The following is a 24946-nucleotide window of genomic DNA, read 5'->3' as shown; positions in this document are numbered from 1 at the left end:
GGAGTACAGTGGCGCAATCTCGGCTCACTGCAACCTCTGCCTCCCTGGTTCATGCGATTCTCTTGCCTCAGCCTCCCAAATAGCTAGGATTACAGGCGTCTGCCACCATGCCTGGCTAATTTTTGTATTTTTGGTAGAGATGGGGTTTCACCATGTTGGCCAGGCTGGTCTCAAACTCCTGACCTCAAGTGATCTGCCCACCTTGGCCTCCCAAAGTGCTAGGATTACTGCACCAGGTCCATATGTCATTATTTTAAATGACTACATCAGATTTTATCTGATGGACATATATACATTATTTAATATTCCCATTGTTGGACCCTTACATGAGTTCCAATTTTTTCTAGGCAAATACCTGCATAGGTAAGACTTACAAGAAATTCATATTATTTCATTAGGATAAATTTCTAAAAATGGGAGCAGTGGGCCAAAGGGCATGTACATCTTTTAGGTTTTTCATATAAATTGCCAATTTGTATTCCCACGAGAAGGGTATGAGAGTACCTGTTTCCCAAGCCCTTTGCTGACAGCTACATTAGTGCTTAGGCCACAGTTTCTTTAATTATGGGTATCAAAAGTTGCTGTTATTAGCTCCCTGCTATATATAAGATCTCTACCAGGAGATAGAACAGAGAATTTGAATGCCCCCCACCTTTTTTTTTTTTTTTTTTCTTGAGACAGGGTCTCACTCTGTTGCCCAGGCTGGAGTGCAGTGGCCTGATCACGGCTCACTGCAGCCTCAACCTCCCCAGGCTCTGGTGATCCTCCCATTTCAGCCTCCCAAGCAGCTGGGAATTCAGGCATACACTACTGCATCCAGCTAATTTTTATATTTTTTTGTAGATACGGGGTTTCCCCATGTTGCCCAAGCTGGTCTCAAATTCCTGGGCTCAAGTGATCCTTCCACCTCGACCTCCCAAAGTGCTGGGATTACTGGCGTGAGCGTCCACACCCAGCCTCTATTTCTTTCTTGACTTGGGCTCCTCCTATTCTGCTGCCTGTGGCATCCTGAGAGGAAGCTGTTGTCCTTCTTCAGGTGGAGGAAATAGTAAAGAGGCTAATAAATTGGTGGCCTGAACCACAGGACTTTATAAGAAACCTTTTGCATCTTTGGATCTTCTAATCAATGAAGGTGCAGCACTGCTTTTTGACACACAGGTACATCTGTGTATTGGACACATTTCCCTTCCAAATGTTTAACTCCACTTTACAAAGATTTGACAGCATGTGCTAGATTCAAGGCTCTAGGGTGGAGAACCCAGACCCCAACGAACTTACAGTTGATAGAGATACAAAAATAAGATAGTGCTAAGCATGGCAGCCTATGATCAGTGTAACCAGGAGCTTCCGAGGAGAAGATTACATCTGAGCACTTGTTGAGCAGCTCCTTAATTCAGAATACCTTCACTTGTGCTGTCATTATGGGTTGATGTGGCATAAAAGCACCAGGACTCCCATAGCTCTGGGTTACTCCACCTTCTAACTATGTGACTTTGGATAAGTTACCCCTTCTGAGCCCTATTTCCTCACCTATAAAAGCAGGATAATCCCATTTACCTTGTGATCATTGTGGGAACTAAGTGTGAGAATGAAGGTCAAGGGTCTGGAAAAGCGCAGGGGTAGGCCGTCCACACAGGGAAGCTCTTCTTTTTAGCAGGTGCTCTCTCCGTTTTGCAAATTGAGGTTCAATTTGCACAGTGCTGTGACATTTTTCAAAGCTTCCTCATAACTCATTTCACCCATTCTCCCAGTAGCTTTGACGTTTGCCAAGCAGGTGGTAGTCTCCCATTGCAAAAATAAGGCAATAGGTGCAGAGAGGTTGAGTGAATTGGAAAGATTAGACAACTAGTTAATGGGAAAAACAAAACTAGAAGATAGTATTTTTACTTATAAGCGTGAACTAAGACACTTTTTCCAAAACTACTACATGAATTGTTCTTTTTTTCTAAAGAGCTGTTACCTTAGAGTTTTCTATTAATACCCATATCTTCTTACCATACTACCTTGCAGCTTCATTTTTTTTTTCAGCCAAACACAAACAGGCACACACACCCACGCACAAAATTTTACCTGAACCCAAAGTGAATTTGTTCATGTTTGACCTTATTCATTCTCTCATATCTATCCTGTAGGATCTTCACCTGGATCCAAAATGCCCCTTTTGCCCATTGTTGTTTTCTAGCACAGATGGAACCCCTCCCCATCTTTTTCCACTTGACCTGAGCACCTTTGGACAGCCCCTTTCCAAAAGAGCTGTTTCTGTTTGTCCATTGACAACCTCTTTCATCACTGAGCCTCAGCCTGGCTGAGACTGGTTGATCAAACGTGGGCCACCTGATCCAAGCCCTCCCTGTAAAGCCAAGAGGTCATCATCTCCCTTTGTTGTTTACCAAGCAGTACAGACTCCTCAGGTCTGGCCTCTATAGGCAGCCTTGATTCCTTAGGAAAGGAGGCCAGCTGGTAGGCAGCTGAATGTGTGAGGTCAAACACTGGTAGTAATGGTAGTAATTGGTAGTAATTGATAGTAATATGGTAATTCCTATAATTTACTGAATAGCTATAATAATGTTCTTCACACTCAGTTGTATTATCTGTCTCCTTTAATCTTCATGCTACCATATGCCCATTTCACGGATGAGGAAACTGAGTCTTAGAGATGTATATATGTTTCTTCCTTAATACATTATTTTTCAATAAGGGACTACTTTCCTCCATGTCCCACCATTCTCTCTTAGCTGAGAAGTTAGGAGCAACCAAGTATCAAGTTTCTCATGTGCAGAATTTAATGAGTACTAAGGGGATATGTTTTGTTGACCAAAGTGTGTATTTGTTTTGCAATGGAAATAATTGGAACTTGTGTTCATTATATAATTCTGGCTGAGTTATTTTTATTTGGTAAGAAACATGATTATTTAAATATTTATTTGTACATGTATTCTCTGCCTTGTTCCAATGAAGATTTAAGCAACTTCCTTGGCTTGAATAAAACACGGGACCCTTATTGCATCAGTGGCCACATCTATGTTCCAAATGACCCATGTGTATAGTCAGTCAGCTGCCAGCTTCAGCCACCGGAGCCATGGCCTGCCTTTTGCACATTGGGGTTTTTCTTTTCCTGATAATTTGACTTCAGTCGTCAGAAGCACAAATTAAATGTAAATTTCTGGATTTAAAAAGATTTCTTTGGTCCCTAAATGTTTCCCAAGTCATAGAGTCCTGATTCAGACTGCAATCTTTTTATTTCCTGCCAGAAAGATGAGGAGTAAGAAGGGGTAGGAACAAACACATCTTATTCACAAACAACAACATCATCAGTAAACAAATGTGGAAAAAGTATCCATACTCATAATTAAAGTAATGCAAATTAAAGCAACAAGTCGAATTTTTCACCTATTAAATTAGCGATACATTTTTTAAATGATACAGCTCACAAGTACCGTGAAACTGGTAATGCATCCATTGTTGATAGTTAGTGTAAATTGGAAAGCAATTTGATAGGATGAATAAAAATCCTTGAAAATGTTTATATCTGTTGACCTAGTAATTTCATTCCTGGGGATTTCCATAAAAAGAAGTAATATGAAAGAAAGAAAAACTGCAGTATTTATCACTGGCATTTTGAATGTTTAAAAAAAATTAGAATCCTAAATGCCCAATAGTAGTGGAATGTTGAATTGTGGTATATTAAATTATTGTATATCTGCTCAATGAAATATGCATTCAGTAAAATTATTTTTGTAATGACTTTGTAGCAACATGAAAATGCTTATAATACATTGGGGAAAAGCAGGATATAAAATTATGCATGAGTTGTGATTGCAAGTAATTTTTAAATGTCTGCATGTGGACAAAGTAAATATATAAAAATGAAAATGGCTGTTTAAGAGAGTAGGATGAACAATAATAATTGTTTTCCCCCCTGTTGTGAATTATGATGTTATCTTTATAACTTCACATGGATGGTTTGGGTTTCTCTAGTTCTTAAAAGTCAAAGAGCCAAGTTAGCCCTCCATTCCCTCCATCTTCATCAAGAGGTCAGGCTCGGAATGTCACGGAGAGAGTCGCCTGGCAGGCCTCTTCGTTGTGGGGTGAGAGGGAACATGGGTGCCAGAACCCCAATGCCAACCCCCGACTATCCTTCTCCTTTTAGGACATTGCCGAGAATGGCTGCGCCCCCACCCCGGAAGAGCAGCTGCCAAAGACTGCACCATCCCCACTGGTGGAGGCCAAGGACCCCAAGCTCCGAGAAGACCGGCGGCCAATCACAGTCCACTTTGGACAGGTGTGTACCCTGGCCCTCCTACCTGTCCATTTTGATTTTTTTATTTTTGTTTTTAGCAGCAGCAGTAGCACATGCAGCAGACAGTTTTTCATTTCAGTTCTCTTTGGCAGTGCAGCTCCATGGAGGTTTTCACATCTTTAAATGTTTATTTGGTGCAAACATGTTTTGCAGGCAAATTTTCAAAAATTTTGAGGAGACAGCACGGCTGAGGTCATAAATGAGCGGGACTGTTGAATGAAGTCATTAAATGCACTGCTGCCTCCCCTACTCCAAGGCACTCTGCTTAAGGTGCCTCTGTTAGCTAAGCATCTCATTAGAACACTTTAACATCCCGGGCCCTTCTTTGCACCTTCAAATAAAAGGCAACAAGTGAAGTCTTAAGAAAAAAATCAATTAGGAGTTCTTTATTAATGTACCTCCTGAAAATCAATATCAGGAGTTGTGCTTCTGAGAGTAAACACCCGTGCTACAATTCTAGAGATTCAATCTTTTAAGCAACTGTTTTCAACTACCTGAGCATTTGAAAAATTGTCTATTAATTTTTTTTCCCTTAAGTAAAACATTGCACTCTGTATAGAAACTAAAATTTTGTATCCCCTTCCTACTTGTAATTATATTTTTGGTTAAAAAAGATTGTGTACCCTTTCCTACATGTCTTGAATTGACTTTTGGTTAGTGAAAGTCATCATTTGGAGAGATTTATGAGAAATGGCTCTTTTAGCAAGATATGGCTGTAACAAGAATTTGCAAGGTTATTTATTTTTAAATCACCTGATTCTGTAGCCATTTATTAGATGACGCATGATTAAGTCTTTATGATTTTTATCTTAAATGTGATTGATATTTCACCACGTGTAAAGGACCTAGAAGCCTACATTCCTGTTTTTAACAGACCTTTATCAAGTGCCTACTATGCACCAGGCATTGAGCTATTCAGAAATGAACGAAACTAACAAAATTCTTTCTCTAGGTTATTACTGTAAGGGGTGAGTTGGTTGGAACATAAAAGTCACTCTTCTCTAATCAATATTTTCAGATAATATACGTTTATACATCTTTAACTTGGGGAGGTTCATCCCCTTTTCTGATTTTATACTTAAAAGGATGTTATAAAAATTGAAACACAAGAAAGAAGAATCCACAGGGTGATACTCATTTAGTTAATAAATATTTTCAAATTGCACTGGTGTCTGCTCCCCTGAAGAGCTGCCTCCCCCCAGCCCCAGGCTCAGGCCCTGTTGGAGCAATCTGCACCCCAGTTCCCTGTCTGTGTCTGCTGAAAGCACAGCCCCTGGTTGTCGCCAGTGTGGCATTCCAGAGTCAGCTTCCTGCTTTCCTTTGTCCTCATTCCTGCACACACTAACCTTCCCATGAAAGGAGCCCCTCACTGGAGTTTGGAGCCCATTACAGAGAAAGAGGGGGCGGGGGAGAGGGATTTCATGGTGTTAAACATTCCATTTTCGAAACACAAAAAAAGGAGGCCCTATTTGAAATGGAGAAAGACCTTCTTTCCATTTCAGCCAGAAGCAGAGATTCTTTAATGTCATTCCCAGCTAAATGCAGAATAAGAGTATGTGTGTGTGCACGGGTGGGGGATAAACAATTAAAAAAGCCACCCCAAACTCTGTTGAAATAAGAGCTGTCTGTGCCTTCACAGGTCTGCAAACTGGAGAGGATGAAAGTGGCTTTTTTTTCCCCGTTTGTCACTTCCCTCACGTGGCTGCCAGCATTATGCAAGTGTACAGGAAGGCAGGATTTTTTTTTTTAATGCGTGCATGCGGATTAAGGTCAAGCCCCTAGTATCAGCCATGCAGCGGGCTCTCCCTTCCAGCTGCAGCCGCAGAGCCTACCCACAGCCGCGAGATGCCTTAATTGAGACGTGCTGTCAAAGTGACAAACACATTTGCATACAGTCTACACTCTATTTATTTTATCTGGAAAGGTCTACAGTCTGCTGTTGGTTGAACATTCTTAATCAGTTTGCTGTAAGTGAACTGCCAGCTAGCTCACTTATGCCGGCCCCTTCTTCATTAGGTGACAGATTAGCTGCAGGGGGAGGGGGGGTTGAGCCAGGGAAACCACGACCCCTTTCTTTTAACTCTTTCCAGCTTTGCCCTCATGGTAGGTTGTCCTTGAGTCTTTTCCCAGGTCCCTGGTTTGATGGGCTGTTGACCGTAAGAAGTACCGTTTCTAGAGCACCTACTACCGGCAGGCATGAGTTTTAAGGACTTGATATTCTTCCCAAAGAACAGTCTCGAGTTTCATTTCAAAAGTTTTTACCACACTCTCTTACCATCTATACTATTTTTTTTACTTGATAGTTTTCTGTAAACAAGACTCAGACCTGACATCTATAGCATCTTAGCCTCATCTTCAGAGATGCCATTGGTAAAATTATAGGCTTGATGTACTAGTCCAAGCTTTTTCTAACATATAAAACAATTTTAAGTGTTCCTCTTTGAATCACTAACGCACTCACGTAGCCCTAATGGTATATATTCTCTTTTTTTAGAAACCAACAGACTCCCTGGTATCTTTTTTGTTGTCTCCACCATATCCCTTTGAGAAAGGGACCATTAGCCCCATTTTATTGACCCAGAGCTGGAGCTCAGAGACGTGAAAGAACCTGCCCAGGACCACTTCACCAGCTTGGAAACCCAAGCCCAGACACCACCCCTCGAGCCCACACCAGCTCTCAAAACAAGCAGGGACTGCAGCCATGTGATATGTCTGTTAAAGCTGCTGTACCCTGCCCTGGCAAAATCATCTTAACCAGCCAGAGAGGGCACCTATTTTAACCTAAAAAAAATCCTCGCCTTGGGTCTGTGTTTCTGTGGATTTTGTTCTTTAAGAACACTTAGCTTGCCAGTGGGGATGGAGACCGTTGAGACTGTCGCCTTCATCTCTGCACCTGGCAAAGCCGGTGCCTGTGCAGCTAGCCAGGGCAGCTCCACAGAGACCTCTGACGGCAGCTCTGCAGCGGGGGCTGGCAAGAGGGGAACTTAGTGTCGAGGCAAGAGCTGCTACTGCCAGGGGAGAGAAGGCGCTGCCTTGCCCTCTGCCTCAGAGGAGTTCCTCTTTCCAGGCTGTGATCATTCCTTCATTTAAGTATGCATCTATTCATCCGTCTATTGAGACCTACCATGTGTAAGATAAATAAGTTCTCAGTCCCTACCATTGTGGGGCATAATGATGAGGCAGACCAGCAGATGGACAGGCCCAATCAGAGAGATAAAGACAATGAGGGAAGTAGGCTCCAAGCACTCCCAGGGCCCCACAGAGGCTCCCTCTTCATCTCCAGGCCCACTTCATAGTCATAGTCACTTCATAGTCAGTCATAGGCCACCTCATAGTCCCAAGTTGGACACTATAATTAAAAGATGCTTTTGTCAGTAGCCTGACCAACATGGTGAAACCCTATCTACTAAAAATACAAAAATTGGCCGAGTGTCATGGCAGGCACCTGTAATCCCAGCTGCTCGGAAGGGTGAGCCATGAGAATTGCTTGAACCCAGGATGCAGAGGCTGCAGTGAGCTGAGATCGCGCCACTGCACTCCAGCCTCGGTGACGGAGTGAGACCCTGTCTCAAAAAAGATATTTTGTCAACAAACCAAAGTCGCTAATAATTTGTTTTCTAAAGCAGACATCTGTTAGGCCCCTCAGCTTGTAAGAGCAAAGTAAAAAGGTTTCTAGTTAGCCTCTGCCTCCTGATCATGTAGTTTCTTTAAGAATTCAAAAGTATCAACTTGAGAATGCCTATTCCTGCCTTGGAAGATGTCGCAGTTTAGAGAGGCTTTAAATTACTGTTTTCCCCTTCTCAAGTTTAGTATCATTTGGGAAACAAAGCCCAGGGGACAGTCAAATGAGATAAAAGTGCCAGCTGTGTTTATTGATAAGCCTGAAAGGAGAATATTGCATTAGATCTGAAGGCAAATGTTGCAAACACTTCACCTGAGAATGTGAAGACCGCGTTTCTCCACTCGGGATAGGTGGACAATGGCAGGTGTCTCCAGGTTAGAGCTGCCCATAAACTCCTAGCAAGGAGGAGCTGTGGGAGGGCCTTGCCCTGGCTGCTCCCCAGGAGGGAGCTGGAAGGGGTGATGGAGCTCAGTTCCTTCTCCCAGACTCCCCGGGAAGGCATTCCTCCTCTTCCTCTGGGCAGGGTTGAACAAGAGGGTGCCTGGCCAAGCCAAGGATTCCCCCCTGGTTTTCTCTCCTAGGGTAGGAAATGGAAGCTCCTTCTTCCCACAGCTATAGAAGGAGTGAGGGACCGGTGTCCTCCCCGGCAACCCTGGGCACCCCTTGGTTAGAATGGCTGGCCTTGACCCGCTTCCCTCCCGAGGACCCCTGTGGAAACTGCTCTGCTCCCTACATTTAATAAGATGGGTGAGCCATAGATGCTTTCACATCCGTGAGCACTGACTTGAGACTTTGCCATCAGCGGGTGAGGAAGAAAGCATTTTACCCATCGTACTCATGAGGAGGCACACTGGGACGGCGTTGCTGGAATGAGTAGCTAATTCCTACTCCAAAGCCAGCAGCAGCAGCACCTCTGCTTCTCTTGGCTGTGTGCAGCTCTCCCTCCTTGCTAAGAGAATGGCCTGATTGTGTGAGTTCAGTGACACTGGACCCTAGTCCTAAGTGCAGATGGCCAAGGCTCTAGGCCTTGGCCGAGACTGAGGCTTCCCTGAGAATATCACAGCAAACCCTTTCCAGGGCCCCCTTCTTTGTATTGCCTCCAAATGGCTGATCTGCAAACAAAGTAGTTGTCTGCCTTCCAATCTGATAGATTGCAAAAAGCATGTATTAAAAGGTGCTGCCTCTATTCTTCTCCCATCTGAACGAAGGTTTCTAAACCTCTTTAAAGTTTGAAAAGCTGGTTAAACCAAAACCAAAACCAAGCACCACCGTGGCTTCCAGAGAACTGGGGCAGGGAGGTCTGGATAGCAGCCCCAGGAACAGCTCTTGGGATGTGGTTGCCGGCTTGTCTGTGCGTGTGGAGAATTCTGGCATCAGGGTCATAAGCCAGGTCATTTAGTGCCAATCCCATGCTAGGCTGGAGAAGAGGCCGAGCTAGCAAATGCCTTCTCAGCAGCCTTGGCTCTGAGTGCCCTGAGAGCCCTGAGAGATTCCTCCTGCCCCATTGAGCTTGGAAGCCACACGCAATTCCCTTCACTTCAGCCATTGCCTCCTCACCACCTCCAGCAGGTGCTCCTATGTTCTCAGGATACTGCACACCCCAGGCCTCTGGTCTGAACATACACTCCCCACCAAACTCACTCCTCCATCTTCCACCCCAGTGAATGACACAGGCTGGCCATCCAGAGCCAGGCTCCACCCTCCCTCTCCCCAGATCCTCTCCTTCCACGCCTGAACACTACTTCATCCTCTCCTCTCCATCACCTTTGCCACAGCTGTGGTGCAGGCAGCATAATCATTCACATGGACTGTTTCACAGCCTCCTAACTGGTACTCCCTGTAGTCCCCATGTGGCCTTGCCGGGTCCACTGTAAGCATGCACTAGTGGTCGCCTCACCCCCGTTCCCAGCCTCTCCTAAAGACTCCATCTTCCTCCTTGGCCCCTTCATGACCTGCCTGTCCAATCCCAGAGCAGGCCTCCTGGTAAATTCTCCCCACTCCCCCAGGAAGAATGAGTTACTTCTGTCTTCGTGCTACCCCAGAACTTTGCACACGCCGCTTGTCACGCAGCCCTGCGATTTTTCTTTAATGCTTGTCTTCCCACCAGAAAGTCCACTGCAGGGCCTGGCACTGAGCTGGCAGTCAGTGCACATCCTGGGGTTTTATTATTGGTGTGGATGTTTAAATTAAGGAATAATTGTTGTTGAAGCACTTGCTGTGCATTCAGCAAGTTATTTGGTTTCATTTCTGTTGCTATGCTTATAATTCTAATTCATTTGAAGAAGAAAAATGAACATTCCCTTAGTGGTCACAAACTATTTCCAAATTCACTTTCCATAAAGAAGGATTTTGAAGTGAGGCCAGGCGCGGTGGCTCCCACCTGTAATCCCAGCACTGTGGGAGGCCAAGGCAGGTGGATCACCTGAGGTCAGGAGTTCAAGACCAGCCTGGACAACATGGTGAAACCCTGTCTCTACTAAAAATACAAAAATTAGCCAGGCATGATGGCATGTGCCTGTAGTCCCAGCTTCTCGGGAGGCTGAGGCAGGAGAATCGCTTGAACCCAGGAGGCAGAGGTTGCAGTGAGCCGAGATTGTGCCACCGCACTCCAGCCTGGGTGACAGAGCGAGACTCCATCTCAAAAAAAAGATTTTGTTTCCAAATAGAAACAGCTTTGTATTATAGCAATTTAGATCCTGTCTCATTTTATTTTGTGTGTTTTTCCGAGTTCCTAAGGTCAGTCATAGGTGTCCCCGGAAGGGAATGGAGAGGAATGAGGCAAGGGACTGGGACCCCCCTTCTCCTGTGCCCAAGGATGGGCAGAGCTGTGCAGGAGCAGCACAGTGGGGAAAGCAGTCAGGGGAAGGGAGGGGCCCGTTATCCCTTGAGTCACATCAAGCGAAGCAAGCAACAGGATAAATTAGGCGTAAAGATTTTATCTGTGAAAGAGACTAGGATACATGACCAAGTGCAAAGTGTGAACCTAACTTGGATTATGTGTTGTTGTTGTTGCTGTTTTAAAAAAAAAAAAAAAAGGAAAACAAAGCTTTAAAGACATTCTTGGGAAAGTTGGGAAATTTGAAGATGGACTGGAATGTTAGATGATGATGTGGGATTAATGTTAATATGATAGTTTTTTAGGGGTTTATCTTTATTCCTAGGAGAGGCAGGCTGAAGTCTGAGGGGTGAAGTAACACGATGCTTCCAACTTACTTTCAAATGGTATTTGAAAAAACATTACACATCATGTACACACACAGGCTCACACATACATAAGATCCATTTGTAGAGCAGAGAGAGAGAAAGCAAATATAATCTCCTGCTTCCCCAAGATGTACCTGCTGAAAGGCAAATGTGGATCAGTTCCTGGATACAATGAGGTAGAGTGGCTGAAGCACAGGTTTTAGAATTGGGCAGTTCTGGACTTAAGTTTCAGCTGTGCCACTCACTAGCTGGTGACCTTCGGTAAGTTACATAGCCTCAGTGAAATTCCGTTTCCGCATCTCTAGAGGGGTCCACGTCATAGGTTGCTATAAGGATTAAATGAGATATTGCCTTTAGTACCTACCTCAGCACTGGCACACAGTCCCCTGGTAAATATCAGTCTCTTTCCCCAATGTGCAAGAGCGGAGCTGGCTGTCAATCATTTGCTGACACTGCCTCCTACCCCACCCTGTCTGCCCGGTGCTTGGCCTTCACCGAGGCTCTCAGAGCACGCACTCCCTCAGGGGTGGCCCTATGCATGCACACATGGCAGCTGACCTGTGTCCCTACACCTCTGGGTGGGAAAGGCAAAACCCAAGCCCAGAAGAGGCCCAGTGCCACCAGGCAGGGGGAGTAGGCCAGGAGGTGGTACCAGCAAGAGCAGATAATGCTGCCCAAGCCTGAGTCAAACATGTGGAAAGAAGGGGCTATGGGGCAGGTTGGGGCAGAAGGTACCTAGTGGTGAGCATTGCGGTCTACAAGCCAGTCGTTTTTTCTGCCCATCCCAGTCACGCGCCCACAGTCCATGAGGCAGTACACCCTGCACACCTCTCTTTCAACCCCTGTGGTTTCCAAAGCATATTTCTCCTTTTCCATTGCCCCTGTTTCTTCCCCTCTCATCCATGTCTTTGTGTGAGAGAGCAGAGGTATGGTGGTGATCTCCCCACTCCGCTCCCTCCAGCTCCTCCTGCTCTGATCCAGCCTCTGTGCCCACTATAGGGTGACCGTGACACTACCCTCCCTTCGGTCCTCATGGGGTGGCTGTCCAGAGTTGTTTAGACTCATTCACTGCCATGACCAAGAGCAGCGTGGCCCCTAATTGGTGGTGCATTTGTCAGGTCTCCCTGACGAGGGTGGCTGGCTAGGCCTGTCTTTCCACACGCACTCACTTTTTCAGAGCCCAGGCTAGCCCAGAGACAGCTTTCTGATGAAAGGTTAACAAGGCTGGGGTTTGCACCTTTGAGCAGACATATTTGATTTTGGAAGGAAAAACTTGGCAATCAGAAAAGAGAAATCAGATTCTGGACATTCATAATGATTGAGTTGAACATTCGGGAGCTGTGTGATTAGGCATTCAGCGTGGCCTCCTCAGGTGGTATTCCTCTCGTTATAGAGAGCTGGAGAAGGCCAGAGAGCTCCGCAGTGAGGCCAGGGCTCCTGATGTACCATGGAAGAACTGAGAAATGTCAGCAGCCGAGTGAAAATCCAGGTGCAAAATAGTAATTTGCTCTCTAAGCTACACCACCTCTGTTCAGCCCAAGTTCAGGTTGGCTGCAGAAGGGCTAGGGACCAAGCTCAGTCCACCCCTCCAGACCTTCCAGACCATCCCTCCTTCTAGGACTTGAGCACTGTAAGGTCAATTTAATCATCCCATATGTGCTAGGTGTTGGGATGGCCTAAGAGCAGTGTGGGAGGGGCATGGAGATGAACTGCTCACTGCCCACCGAGCTCCACACTGAGACCTAGAGGGAATGGGTCTCTGTTCCAGCTCCAGGGACCATGCTAGGCCATTCCAGTAGGTTAGCCTACTGAATCCCTCCAGCCAACCTGTAAGGGTCTCTGGTGGTATCCTCTCTTGCAGAGTAGGAGACAGGCTCACAAAGAATGGGGCCTTAGTCAAGGTTACACAGATCAGAAGCAACAGGATTCAAAGCTACATTGTTTATTCTAAAGCTCGGGTTCTTGCCCAACTCTGTGCTGAGAACATGGCAGTTTCCAGGGTTGTAGTGAGAGGGCCAGTGCAACCACCTGGGCAGGTGGCTCAGGATCCCAGGAGGGTGGACCACAAGTGAGACTTTCCTGGTATCCTTACAGATCTCAGGCCCTCCTTAATGTTTCTGGGCCTCAGTTGGAACCAAGACAAGTAAGCTGGTATCCTGTACCTGGTGTAGGCTCAAACTCACCCCTAGACCCCAAAGGCATGTTGGATGATTTCCTGGTGTGCATGAGAGAGTAGATGCAGGGTAAAAACTGGGCATGTGTGGGAGCTAGCACTGGAGGTACCAGAGGGCAGTCCAACCCCATACCCACAATTACTTTGGCATCAACCTAATACATTTAGCAGTGTCTACATTTAGTTAGGGTACATGAGACATAAAACCCAAACGAGAAATTGTTGGCTTATACTAGCTTCAGGTATGGCTTGGTATCCAGTCATGTTCATCAGACCCCAGTTTTTTGGTTTTTGTTTTTTGCTTTTGTTTTGTTTTGTTTTGTTTTGCTTGAGGCAGGGCCTCACTCTGTCACCCAGGCTAGAGTGCAGTGGCATGATCTTGGCTCACTGCAGCCTCAACCTTCCAGGCTGAAGCCATCCTCCTACCTTAGCCCCCCAAGTTGCTGGGACTATACAGGTGCACACCACCACACCTTGCTAATTTTTTTTCTTCAACATTTACTTTAAGTTCCAGGGTACACATGCAGGATGTGCAGGCTTGTTACATAGGTAAACGTGTGCCATGGTGGTTTGCTGCACAGATCAACCCATCACCTATGTATTAAGCCCAGCATCCCTTAGCTATTCTTCCTGATGCTCTGGCTCCCCTCCCCACCCCCAACTGACAGGCTCCAGTATGTGTTATTCCCCCAGTGTGTCCATGTGTTCTCATCATTCAGCTCCCACTTGTAAGTGAGAACGTGCAGTGTTTGGTTTTCTATTCCTGCACTAGTTTGCTGAGGATAATGGTTTCCAACTCTATCCATGTCCCTGCAAAGGACATGACCTCATTTCTTTTTATGGCTGCACAGTATTCCATGGCGTACATTTTCTCTTTTCAGTCTATCATTGATGAGCATTTGGGTTGACTCCATGTCTTTGCTATTGTGAATAGTGCTACAGTGACATGTGCATGTATCTTTATAGTAGAATAATTGATATTCCTTTGGGTATATAACTAGTAATGGATTGCTGGGTCAAATGGTATTTATGCTTTAGATCTTTATGGAATCACCACACTGTCTTCCGCAATGGTTGAACTAATTTACACTCCCACCAACCATATAAAAGCGTTCCTTTTTCTCTACAACCTCTCCAGCATCTGTTGTTTCTTGACTTTTTAATAATCGCCATTCTGACTGGTGTGAGATGGTATCTCATTGTGGTTTTGATTTGCATTTCTCTAATGACTACTGATGTTGAGCTTTTTTTCATATGTTCATTGGCCACACGAATGCCTTCTTTTGAGAAGTGTCTGTTCATGTCCTTTGCTCACTTTTTAATGGAATTTTTTTTCCTGTAAATTTGTTCAAGTCCCTTGTAGACTCTGGATATTAGGCCTTTGTCAATGGATCAATTGCAAAAATTTTCTCCCATTTTGTAGGTTGTCCGTTCACTCTGATGATAATTTATTTTGCTGTGCAGAAGCTCTTTAATTAGATCCCATTTGTCAATTTTTGCTTTTGTTGCAATTGCTTTTGGCATTTTCATCATGAAATTTTTGCCCATACCTATGTCCTCAATGGTATTGCCCAGATTTTCTTCTAGAATTTTTGTAGTTTTGCATTATACAATTAAGTCTTCAATCCATCTTGAGTTAATTTTTGTATATGTAGTGTAAGGAAGGGGTCTACTTTCAATTTTCTGCATATCGCTAGCCACTTCTCCCAGCACCATTTGTTAAATAGGGAATCCTTTCCCCATTGCTTTTTGGGTTTTTGTTTGTTTGTTTTTTTGAGGCACAGCCTTGCTGTGTCACCCAGGCTGGGGGGCAGTGGTGCAATCTCGGCTCAGTGCAACCTCCACCTCCCAGGTTCAAGCGATTCTCATGCCTCAGCCTCCCAAGTATCGGATTATAGGTGTGTGCCACCATACTTAGCTAATTTTTGTATTTTTTAGTAGAGATGGGGTTTCACCATGTTAGCCAGGCTGGTCTTGAACTGCCAGCCTCAAATGGTCCACCCTGCCCGGCCTCCAAAAGTGCTGGGATTACAGGCACAAGCCACTGCGCCTGGCCCCTCTTGCTTGTTTGTTGAAGATCAGATGATTGTAGGTGTGCAGTTTTATTTCTGAGGTTATATTCTGTTCCGTTGGTCTATATCTGTTTTTGTACAAGTACCATGCTGTTTTGGTTACTGTAGCCTTGTAGTATAGTTTGAAGTCAAGTAGCATGATACCTCCAGCTTTGTTTCTTTTGCTTAGGATTGTCTTGGCTATTCAGGCTCTTTTTTGGTTCTATATGAATTTTAAAATAGTGTTTTCTAATTCTGTGAAGAATGTCAATGGTAGTTTAATGGGATTAGCATTGAATCTATAAATTACTTTGGGTAGTATGGCCATTTTCATGATATTGATTCTTTCCATCCATGAGCATGAATGTTTTTCCATCTGCTTGTGTCCTCTCTTATTTCCTTGAGCAGTGGTTTGTAGTTCTCCTTGAAGAGGTCCTTCACTTCCCTTGATAGCTGCCTTCCTATGTATTTTATTCTTTTGTAGCAATTGTGAATGGGAGTTCATTCATGATTTGGCTCTCTGCTTTGTATATAGGAATGCTAGCTATTTTTGCACATTGATTTTGTATCCTGAGACTTTGCTGAAGTTGCTCATCAGCTTAAGAAGCTTTTGGGCTGAGACGATGACGTTTTCTGTATATAGGATCATGTCATCTGCAAACAAAGATAATTTGACTTCCTATCTTTCTATTTGAATGCCCTTTCTTTCTTTCTCTTGCCTGATTGCCCTGGCCAGAACTTCCAATACTGTGTTGAATAGGAGTGGTGAGAGAGGGCATCCCTGTCTTGCGCCGGTTTTCAAGGGGAGTGTTACCAGTGTTTGCCCATTCAGTATGATATTGGCTGTGGGTTTGTCATATATGGTATTTGAAGTATATTTTGAGGTATATTTTTTCAATACCTAGTTTATTGGGAGTTTTTAACATGAAGGAGTGTTGAACTTCATCAAAGCCCTTTTCTGCATCTATTGAGATAATCATGGGGATGAAGCCAACTTGATCGTGGTGGATAAGTTTTTGATGTGCTGCTGGATTCGTTTTGGCCTGGTTAATTTTTGTATTTTTTGTAGAGACAGGGTTTTACCATGTTGCCCAGGCTGGTCTCGAACTGAGCTCAAGCAATCCTCCCGCCTCAGCCTCCCAAAGTGTTGGGATTACAGGCGTGAGCCACTGCGCCCAGCCTAGACCCCATTTTTTGTTTGTTTGTTTGTTTCATTTATTGGCCTTGCCCCTTCTGCTACGGCCATTCTCAGGCAGGCTTTCCCCTCCTGGTGGCAAGATGCCTGCAATCCTTCCAGGTGCAAGACCAACAGGAAAGTGACTGTCACTTCCTAGTAACTCCCACGCAAGGCATGGCATTGACTTGCTGGACTGACTGATTATATGTCCATCGGAACCAATTATTGAGGCCAAGGGTATTTTGTGTGCCGCAGGTAGGGCCCCACCTGAAGCACATACCTAAGGGGTCATTCCTGAAAAGGAAATTGGGGCCATTATCAAAAGAAGGGAGAGAAGATCAAGTTGACAAATGTGCACAGAAGCCAAACAGGAGACACTGTCTCAGCTCTTTGTCTACTTGTCTCACAGCAGAGAATGGTTCATACCAGAGCTGTGGGGATCCTAAAACCGAGAGAGCATGCAGGGCTGAGAGTCAAGGTCAGACATTAACCAGGGCACCAGATAGAGGAGGGACAGAAGAGAAATGGCAGGTTAGCGCATGGCAGACCAGGGAAGTAGGAGGCAGGGTGTAGGAATGGGCACAGCTGTCTGCCGTTGCCTGTGATAGCTTCTGGAGACTCAAGTGTGACAAAGTCCACTGCAATCCTGGGGCTAGGAAAGGAGAAGGGTAGAAGCTAAGAACCTAGGTCATTCGTTCAGCAAATCATCACTGATGCCTACTCTGTGCCACATCTGTGAAAACAGAGATGGCAGTGACACGGTTCCTGACTTCAGGGGTCTAACATTCTCGTGGTGAGTGGTTCAACTTAATCCTGATGGACAGAATCCATCTGGTAGTTTTGAAAGGCCCAGATTTGTGCTTGTGTGATCATGCCATAGGGCATCTCTAAGTGCCCTTTTTGTTTGTTCTAAACTCCAACAAGTTTGGTCCTCAGGGTAGTCTCCCCACTGGCATTCTCCTGAGGTGCCCATCAGCTCCTCACGGCCAGCTTGCTAGAGATCACTGTGAAATAGATTGAATGTTTTGTTAACACCCTTGCTTTTTATCTGCTTCAAGGACTAGGTAGAGAGCTTGTCTTTCTAAGATGGGGGTGTGCATCTTCTTCAGGCTGTGTCTGAGATGCATGGGGAGGGTTCCAAACCAAAGAAACTAAACACGGTGGCTGTTCCAGGCTGTTCTGCGATGAGGTGGCAGCTGATTTCATGTTAAGTGTCTGCCCCTGGTCCAGGCTTCCCCACTTGCTTTCCCCAGCCAGTTGCAATGGACGTTTCTCACCTTTTAAATAATTTCTTTGGTGCAAGTTATGGTCTCCAGAAAAGCTCAACAAAAATACACAAAGAGGAACAGAAACTAGGCTGGCTGCAGAATGGCTGACTGATTGCAGTGTAGAGTCCAGCCAGAGAGGGAGGTCTGAGGTGGGCTTTGTACCTAGGACCTGTGTTTCGTCCTCCCTTCCCTTAGATGGAGCTCCTCCCTGGCTCCGTTCTGCCTCTACTCCCTTAGGAGCCACGAGGCATTCTACCTGTGGTTTCTAGCACCACCTTTGTTCTGGGAGCTCCAGGTTTCTGTTTCTAGCTCATTCCTGTTTCACAAGCTTCAGCCACTAGAATGCCTTAATCAGACTTCCAAAACCAGCTATACCCTAGTTCCACCAAGCTGTCAGCCCCTCTGCACCCATACATTCCTCGTATCCCTGGGGTCCTGTGTCTGTCTCCTCGACTGGTCTGTGAGGCACAATGGGCATCAGAAAGCGTCAGCACACGTTGAGATAGGCAGGGCCTGCAGCCTCCCGAATGTGGGCACCTCTCCAGGATTCTCTCCCTGACCACTGGTTTGCCTGTATGGTCAAGAGGACATACCCAGCCTCCAGGACCCTCCCTGCCAGAAATCACCACCACCCTTGCCAAACCCTGACCACAGCTAGGCCTTCTAGACTGGAGCTCCCTGCCATCCTCCTTTCCTGGCAGTTCCTGCCCACCCTTCAAGACTCTGCGAAGTGCCCCTGCCCTGGGCAGAGTCTCTTCTTCTCTAGTCCCTAGCACCTCGTATTTATTTGTTCACCAGCTCTTCATGGGCATCTGCACTGGGGGACCCTGGGATGAATCAGCCCCTACCATCTCTGCTGCCAGGAATGATTTTCCTCTTCTGTTCCACCTGAACAGAAAATCCTCCCAACCCTTCAAGGCCCTGCTCAGGCATCGCCTTCCCTTGACAAGCCCCCGCCTCCACCGACTTCTCCAAGCCCTGTCGTTCCCTTGTTGCTCTGAGCTGGCACTGGCCCTATGCCGGCTTGCTAGGGGTGCATTTATACCCTGTCCTGCAGAAAAGGACAGAATTGGCCTTCTCTGTATCTTTGGCACCCTCACAGGGCCTGGCACAGACGAGCTGCCCCATGAGAGTTTGGGGAATGACCAAGTGGTGAATGAGTGCGGGCAAGAAAGGCAGTGACATGGGGAAGAGGCGAGGCCAGGTCCACTCACTCCTTGTGCCCTTGTGTAGTCAGTCGGTTCAGCAGAGCAGGAGAAATCCAGCAAAAGGCAGTGACTCTTGTTCTGCGGTGCCTGCACGCACTTTAGAATCCCCGCATGCAGCGCTGGGTTGTGAGAGACAGGATCCTGAGTCCCCCAAGGCTCCACCTTCAGCGGTGTGACAGTGGGGCTTCTCTGCCAAAGGACTGGCCAGAGCCTACAAACGGCATTTCTTTAAAGGTCTGTGTCGGAGCTGCTTAGAATCCAGATCCCTGCTGGGGAGATATGGAGCCCAACAGGACAAGAGCAGGAAATCTGATTCAGCAAGACCAGAGGAGACATTTTCTCAGATTAGGATTCTCTGTGCCAAAGGTGGGGAGTTTATCACAGCAGGGAAGGGGAAATAAAACATAAAATATTGAAAATAAATTATATCCCACAAGCAAGATCCTCCGAGAGAGTCAGCTCTGTATCTGTGGCTGTGCGGGGAGTCCCCGCCCCATGGTCACAGGAGTGCTGTGCCAGAGGCTGCTTGTCGCACATCCACCATCAGTCCCTAGCCCTGGCGGAGCCAGGTAGTGCCTGCAGGCTAAGGAAATTATTAACCTGGCCGTGCCCAGAGGAAGGGATGGCAAGGACTAACCAAGAGATAGAGAGTTAAAAGGGGTTGGGTGGACTGAGGGGTTTTCATTACAACGTAGACCTCCTGTGTCTCAGCCAAGCCCCTTCATAAGCTTCGTCTCACTTAATCTTCTCAACAGCCCTCTAAGACTGATGCGGTTATGATGATCCCCAGACAGCTAATGCTCAGAGAGGTTAAGCACCTTGCCCAAGGTCACATAGTAAGTGGCAGAGCAAGAATTAAAATCCAGGCCTATCTGATGCTGGAACCTGGGCTCTCTGTACCCTTCTCAGGGGTGGGGGAGCTTGAATTTTATCCCATAGGTGCCTAGGAGCCAACGAGGGTTGTATTCAGAGAAATAGCAGCTGAGAATATATACGCTGGGCCACTGTGGAAAGGGATGGAAGTAGTTGAGGCAGAGAGACCACTGATGATCCCACGGACATTGCTCAGGCCAGGGCTGGTGGGAGCCTAATCCAGGACACTGCTTATGGGGGTAAACATGAGAAAATCATCCGAGAGACATTTAGGAGACCCAAAGGACAGAACTTGGTGGGCCGCCAGATGCCCTGCGTGGGAACTGTTGAAGTTGATCATAGAATAGCACAGGGCTGGACACAGGCTATGTTCTTCTTCATCCAGCCGACATGCCCCAGTGAGGCTTGAAGTGCAGTCCGTGAGGAAGGGATGTCCTTTCGGGTGTGCAGGATTGATGGACACCTCCCTCAGCAACCCAGAGTAGAAGTTTCTGCTCAGGGGCAGAATAGCCTGCTTGGAGGAAAGACGGTACAGCTCCCCCAACCCTCACTGTCCTTGCATTTTCCCCGGGGCTGTCTACCAACCACCTTCCTTTTTATACTCTCCCAGAGTGCTGTAAGCACCAGGATACCCGTAACTTACTCCACCCCCTCTCCCCAGCCCAGGGTATGGAATGTTATGGCTCCTTCTCTCCAGGTTGCCAGCTCTTCAGCCCCTAGGTCATTTCCACCAAGGATGATGTACAGTATTATGCTAAACCAACTTTATTGGCAGCCCCTTAAAATGCAGGCCTGTACCTACGATGGATGGAGAACATCCAGTTGTTTAGCCAACCGCTTACAGTTTGTTGCAAACTTGCAAGAACCACACACAGGCCTCTTGTTAGGCCTGTTACGCCAAGGACCCCATAAATAAATAGTAGCGTGTATCTTGGTGCATCAGGGCTGGAGTATGGAAATAGAGGTACTGTATAAATAATGCATATTTACAAAATAAATATATCCCGTACATGAGTGTGTGCAGCCATAACCAAAGCACCTAGCTTAACAACCACGGAAAGCTTTGAGGGTCTGCCAAGTGATCAGCTTCCATCCATCAGTGTGCACCAGCATTAGAAATGACCGCTGAAGGGAGGGGGTCCTCCTGCACGCTGACCTTGAGGCCTTTGCATTGAGGCAAGTGGTGAGATTGCAGGTGGGCACCCTGACACACAGCTTTTCTGCCAAGGTGTGAAACCTACCACAGCCATGTGTTCCTGCAGATGTCTGAAGGTCTACCGCAAAGCAGAAGGCTGATTAGCGCCGAGTTGCAGGACGTAATGGGTTGCACCTACAGGAAGAGGGCTGGCTGGGGGAGGAAGAGATTTCCTAATTATGCAGATTCACTTTGGGTTGCAAAAGGAGCCGGTGAGTTGCCTTTCCAGGGGACTCTTACCGGAGCCATGTAACTTTCAGCCATTCACCCTGAAGGCAGGGCTGAGCTTTCGGGAAGTCAGTGCCCCGTCTCTGCCGCCCCTTTTTGAGCTCTGAACCCCACCGGGCATCCGGCTCTAGCATCTGGAGCTCGGAAGAAGCAGCTGACAGAATGGCCGCTGGAGTGGGCGCCCCTCCCCTTGGTTGTAATGGCACAATGCTGGATTTCAGTATTTTAAATGAAAAATATATGCAGTTAGCTGTGCGCTGACAATGTCCTTGAGGATTTGACAGTGAGATTTTCCAGCAGTTGGTCTTCGTTAGGATCCTGGCGGTGTTTAATAAGGCAGTCGAACTGCTGGCACCTTGGGTTCCTGTTTGTTCTCCGAGGGCTCAGGGGCTGCTGCGGTAAGCACATCGACCAGAGCTGATCATTACAAGGGCGTACGCCACCATGAATAAAAATGTCACACGTTTTCCCATCTCACAGCGGTACAAAATGTCAGTCCTGTCAAACACACATTGCAGGGAGCTGTGTGCAGTCCGTACAAATTGGAGAGCTGCATATTCCCCCAGCCTTCTGATATTCTTCATTTGAAGCTGAAGAAAAACAGTTGTTAACCTATTAGCTAGGATTTTAAACTCTGCTGAGGTGGTGGATGGGTAGACTTTGACACAGATAGAAATGTATTCCAAGGTCCAGGAATTTTTAAACCAGGTTCTCCGTCCATTTGTTCTGAGGGAAGGAAAAAAAAAAACAAAACCTTCTGTCTGGTGAACCTGACTATCTTTCTTTAACAGACACACTAGGGAAATTTTGGGATATTTCATATATAAGCTTCCCATTGCTTCCACGTTTGCATTCCACTCGAAAAGTCTATTGCTTTGGGGGAATGGCCCTGGGGCTCAACCCGTTAGGCTAGGAAATCTGTAGGTAGAGGGTTTTTCCTGATCAGAAGCATGCCAGGAATGATGCCAGTCTTGCAGACAGAGTAACTCAAATGATGGGGACAATGACTGGCGGGTCTGGCATTATTCAGATGCTGGGTGATGGCTTCACTGATAATTTGATGCTAGTTCCCCACTCTTCGGCAGCCATTTACTTTAACTTGACCGCATGCCATGCCTTGTGCCAGGAGCCAGATGTGAACCCTCAAGGACTCACCTTCTTAGGGGAGGGACAGAGGTAGGAGTGCCCGACTTTTGTGAGCCAGGAAGAGAGAGAGAACTTCTGGGGGAAAGGAACAGGGTCGTGAGGGATGCAGGGATCCATCAGGTGGGTGAGTGAGGGGAGGGCTTATGGGACCAGCATGTGTGTTGTGAAGGGCCATGGCCTGTGAGGGGGCCGGCTGGAAAGAAGGGGCTGCTTGTGATGGGGTTTATGGAGGGGATGGGCCAGGTCTTGAATGGCCTGCTGGGGACAGGGATGTGAGCAGCTGCCCTGGGCTGCCAGTGGCAGGGAGAGCAGTTGGAGGCTCGTGGTGACCTGGCCGAGGAGTCCTGGACTCCCTTTCTAGAGGGTGCTATGCACTCCTCTCTGGACCTCTGCAAAATGAAGAGAAAGCTTCTCATTTCCTAGTTTGCATCCTGTTAGGGTGGACATCATTCCAGAGATGATAAATGAGCCGGGTTTTGCTGAGCTGGCCCTGGCCCTTAAATGTACTGAGCAAATTCTCACCAAGTAGGGACACGGGCCTGGTGAAATGCAGGCGGCTGCAAAGACAAACCTTTCTGTGTGGTCAGAACAGACTTAGCAGGACAAAAGTCTCAAAGGATGTCAGAGGGAGGACTTTCTGGGGAGAGAGAGGAGCGGACCCGAGGAGGTACGTTTTAACATCTTCTGCTGTTGTGGTATGTCGGGTCTCCTGGGAGCAGCATGGGCTTCTTTGGAGTCAGGCATACTTGGGCTTGGATCCTGGCTCTGCCACCAGTTAGCTGTCAGGCCGGGCCTAGGCAAGTCGCTGAGTGACATGGCCTCAGTTTCTTCATCTTTCACATTCTTGGAGGGTTGCTGAGATGAATAGAGACCTCTCATGTAGATCTCCTAGCACGGGGCCTGGTACGTAGCAAGTGTCGGAAAATAGTAGCCCCAGAGAGGAGATCATTTCCCCCAACATCTGGAAGCCCCTCTAACCTCACCTCGTGTCCCCCTCCTCCTGGGAATGTCACCCAGGCACCCTCAACGGCATCCTAGATGCATCCCAGCAGCAAGGCGCCTGCCTCCTGCTTCTGTCTGGGCAAAGAATGGCATACGTCAGCGAGGTCCCTGCCCCTGCCCAGGCACCAGCCGCATCTGGTGCCCGACCTCCGGCCGCCAATGGGATGCCACCTATTCAGACTGTGCACCTGCACCCGACTAAAAACAAAGGGCTCCCCTCCCCCTGCCCCACTGCTGGCTCTCCTCCCTCCCCCGCCTCTGTCCCCCAAGCGGCTAGGGTCACCCGGCCCCCACGCAGCCTTCCCTCACAGCTGCCTCACTGCTTTTGTTCAGCATGTGAACTTCCCCGTCAGCCGAGCTCCTTGCACGGGAAGTAATCAGGGATCTTGACAAGGCTTCAAACCACAAATGCCACTACAAATTAACCAGCACCACTACAAAATACTACTCCTGTCAACATCGGGGAAGAATGCACTGCTCTTCAGGACCAGTCTGAGACGTCTTTCAGCTCAGCACTCACTCCCAGCAAAGAGAGTGCCCGGACCCAGCCGGAGAGAGTCGTTGACAGGACTGGCGAGCCCCTGAATCCTGAGCATGCACTGTCCAGAGATCATCTCCGCGAGGCCCCGTGGCAGGTGCTGCGGCTTTTCTTCCAGGACCCCCTTCGATCCTGAGCACCCCCTCATCCCCCTCGCAGGTGGCGCCTCTGGAGGGCAAGTTGTGGGGCACCCAGAAACCTCACTGTGGAGTCTGCCATTCAGAGTGAAGCCCAGCCCCGCCTCTCTGCGTCCTACCTCTGTGCTGTGCCTTTGGGCAAGAGGCTTCCCTTTCCCTGTCTGCAGAGCGCCAATCATAATAGAGCCTCTGTCTCAGAGTCGCCAGGACCACTGGGATATGCTGAGTAATACCCGGCCCCTCCCAGCCTCCCTTCCTTTCCCTGAAGAAACATGTCCTTGTTGCCCTGTGTGAGTGGACTCTCACCACGTGGAAACCTCTTCCTCAGCGTGACATGGAAGTCCTTCCTGTACAGCATCTTGCAAGGAACATACCTCTAGTATGACAGCTTGTTACCTCTGCAAATGCTTCAGGCCTCAGGATCCCCACATTTCCTCTGGATGCCCCACTGAGTGGCTCAGGCAAGGAGCATGCTGTACGCTACATGACACCAGGGCCTGCCTGGTCTTCTCCAGCTGCCCTGGCTGAAGCTCTGAAGTGGAGGCAAGTATTTGATCCTACCCCACAAGCAGCACAGCCCTCGTCCAGGGCGGACAGACAGGATCGGAGACAGCGATGGGCACTGGGGGCTAGGTGAGAGCTGTGCCTGCAAGAGAGCTTCTTGGGCATCTCAAAGGAGACACTCCACAAAAATACCGCTTCAATACGCTCCTTTTTGGAGGCATATCAAAAGCAGCCCTCTTTTATTTCCATGCCTTGCATAATAGCAGATTTCCAGTCCCAAAGTGTAGAGGAGCCTTGCTCTCGGCGCAGAGGCCCTTTGT

The 24946-nt window shown here is 47.4% G+C and overlaps 1 protein-coding gene across 10 annotated transcripts in view; it reads left to right on the top strand.

The window, feature by feature from the left end:
• Positions 1-24946, top strand: part of DENND1A (DENN domain containing 1A) — a 551140-nt gene that overhangs the window by 488435 nt on the left and 37759 nt on the right. For 7 of the 10 annotated variants that reach the window (XM_058445765.1, XM_058445767.1, XM_058445766.1 and 4 more), the window contains one exon: positions 4151-4282. In XM_058445765.1, coding sequence (XP_058301748.1) covers positions 4151-4282 — 132 coding nt within the window. Of the gene's footprint in view, positions 1-4150; positions 4283-4453; positions 6305-6794; positions 7103-23780; positions 24355-24946 lie in introns of those variants that run through there. The other 3 variants (XM_058445772.1, XM_058445770.1, XM_058445773.1) reach the window with 3 other exon arrangements.

The sequence above is a fragment of the Hylobates moloch genome, unplaced genomic scaffold, assembly GCF_009828535.3.
Source record: "Hylobates moloch isolate HMO894 unplaced genomic scaffold, HMol_V3 SCAFFOLD_10, whole genome shotgun sequence".
Classification (NCBI taxonomy): domain Eukaryota; kingdom Metazoa; phylum Chordata; class Mammalia; order Primates; family Hylobatidae; genus Hylobates; species Hylobates moloch.
The sequence above is the reverse complement of the archived record's forward strand: the minus strand, read 5'-3'. Positions and strand labels throughout refer to the sequence as shown.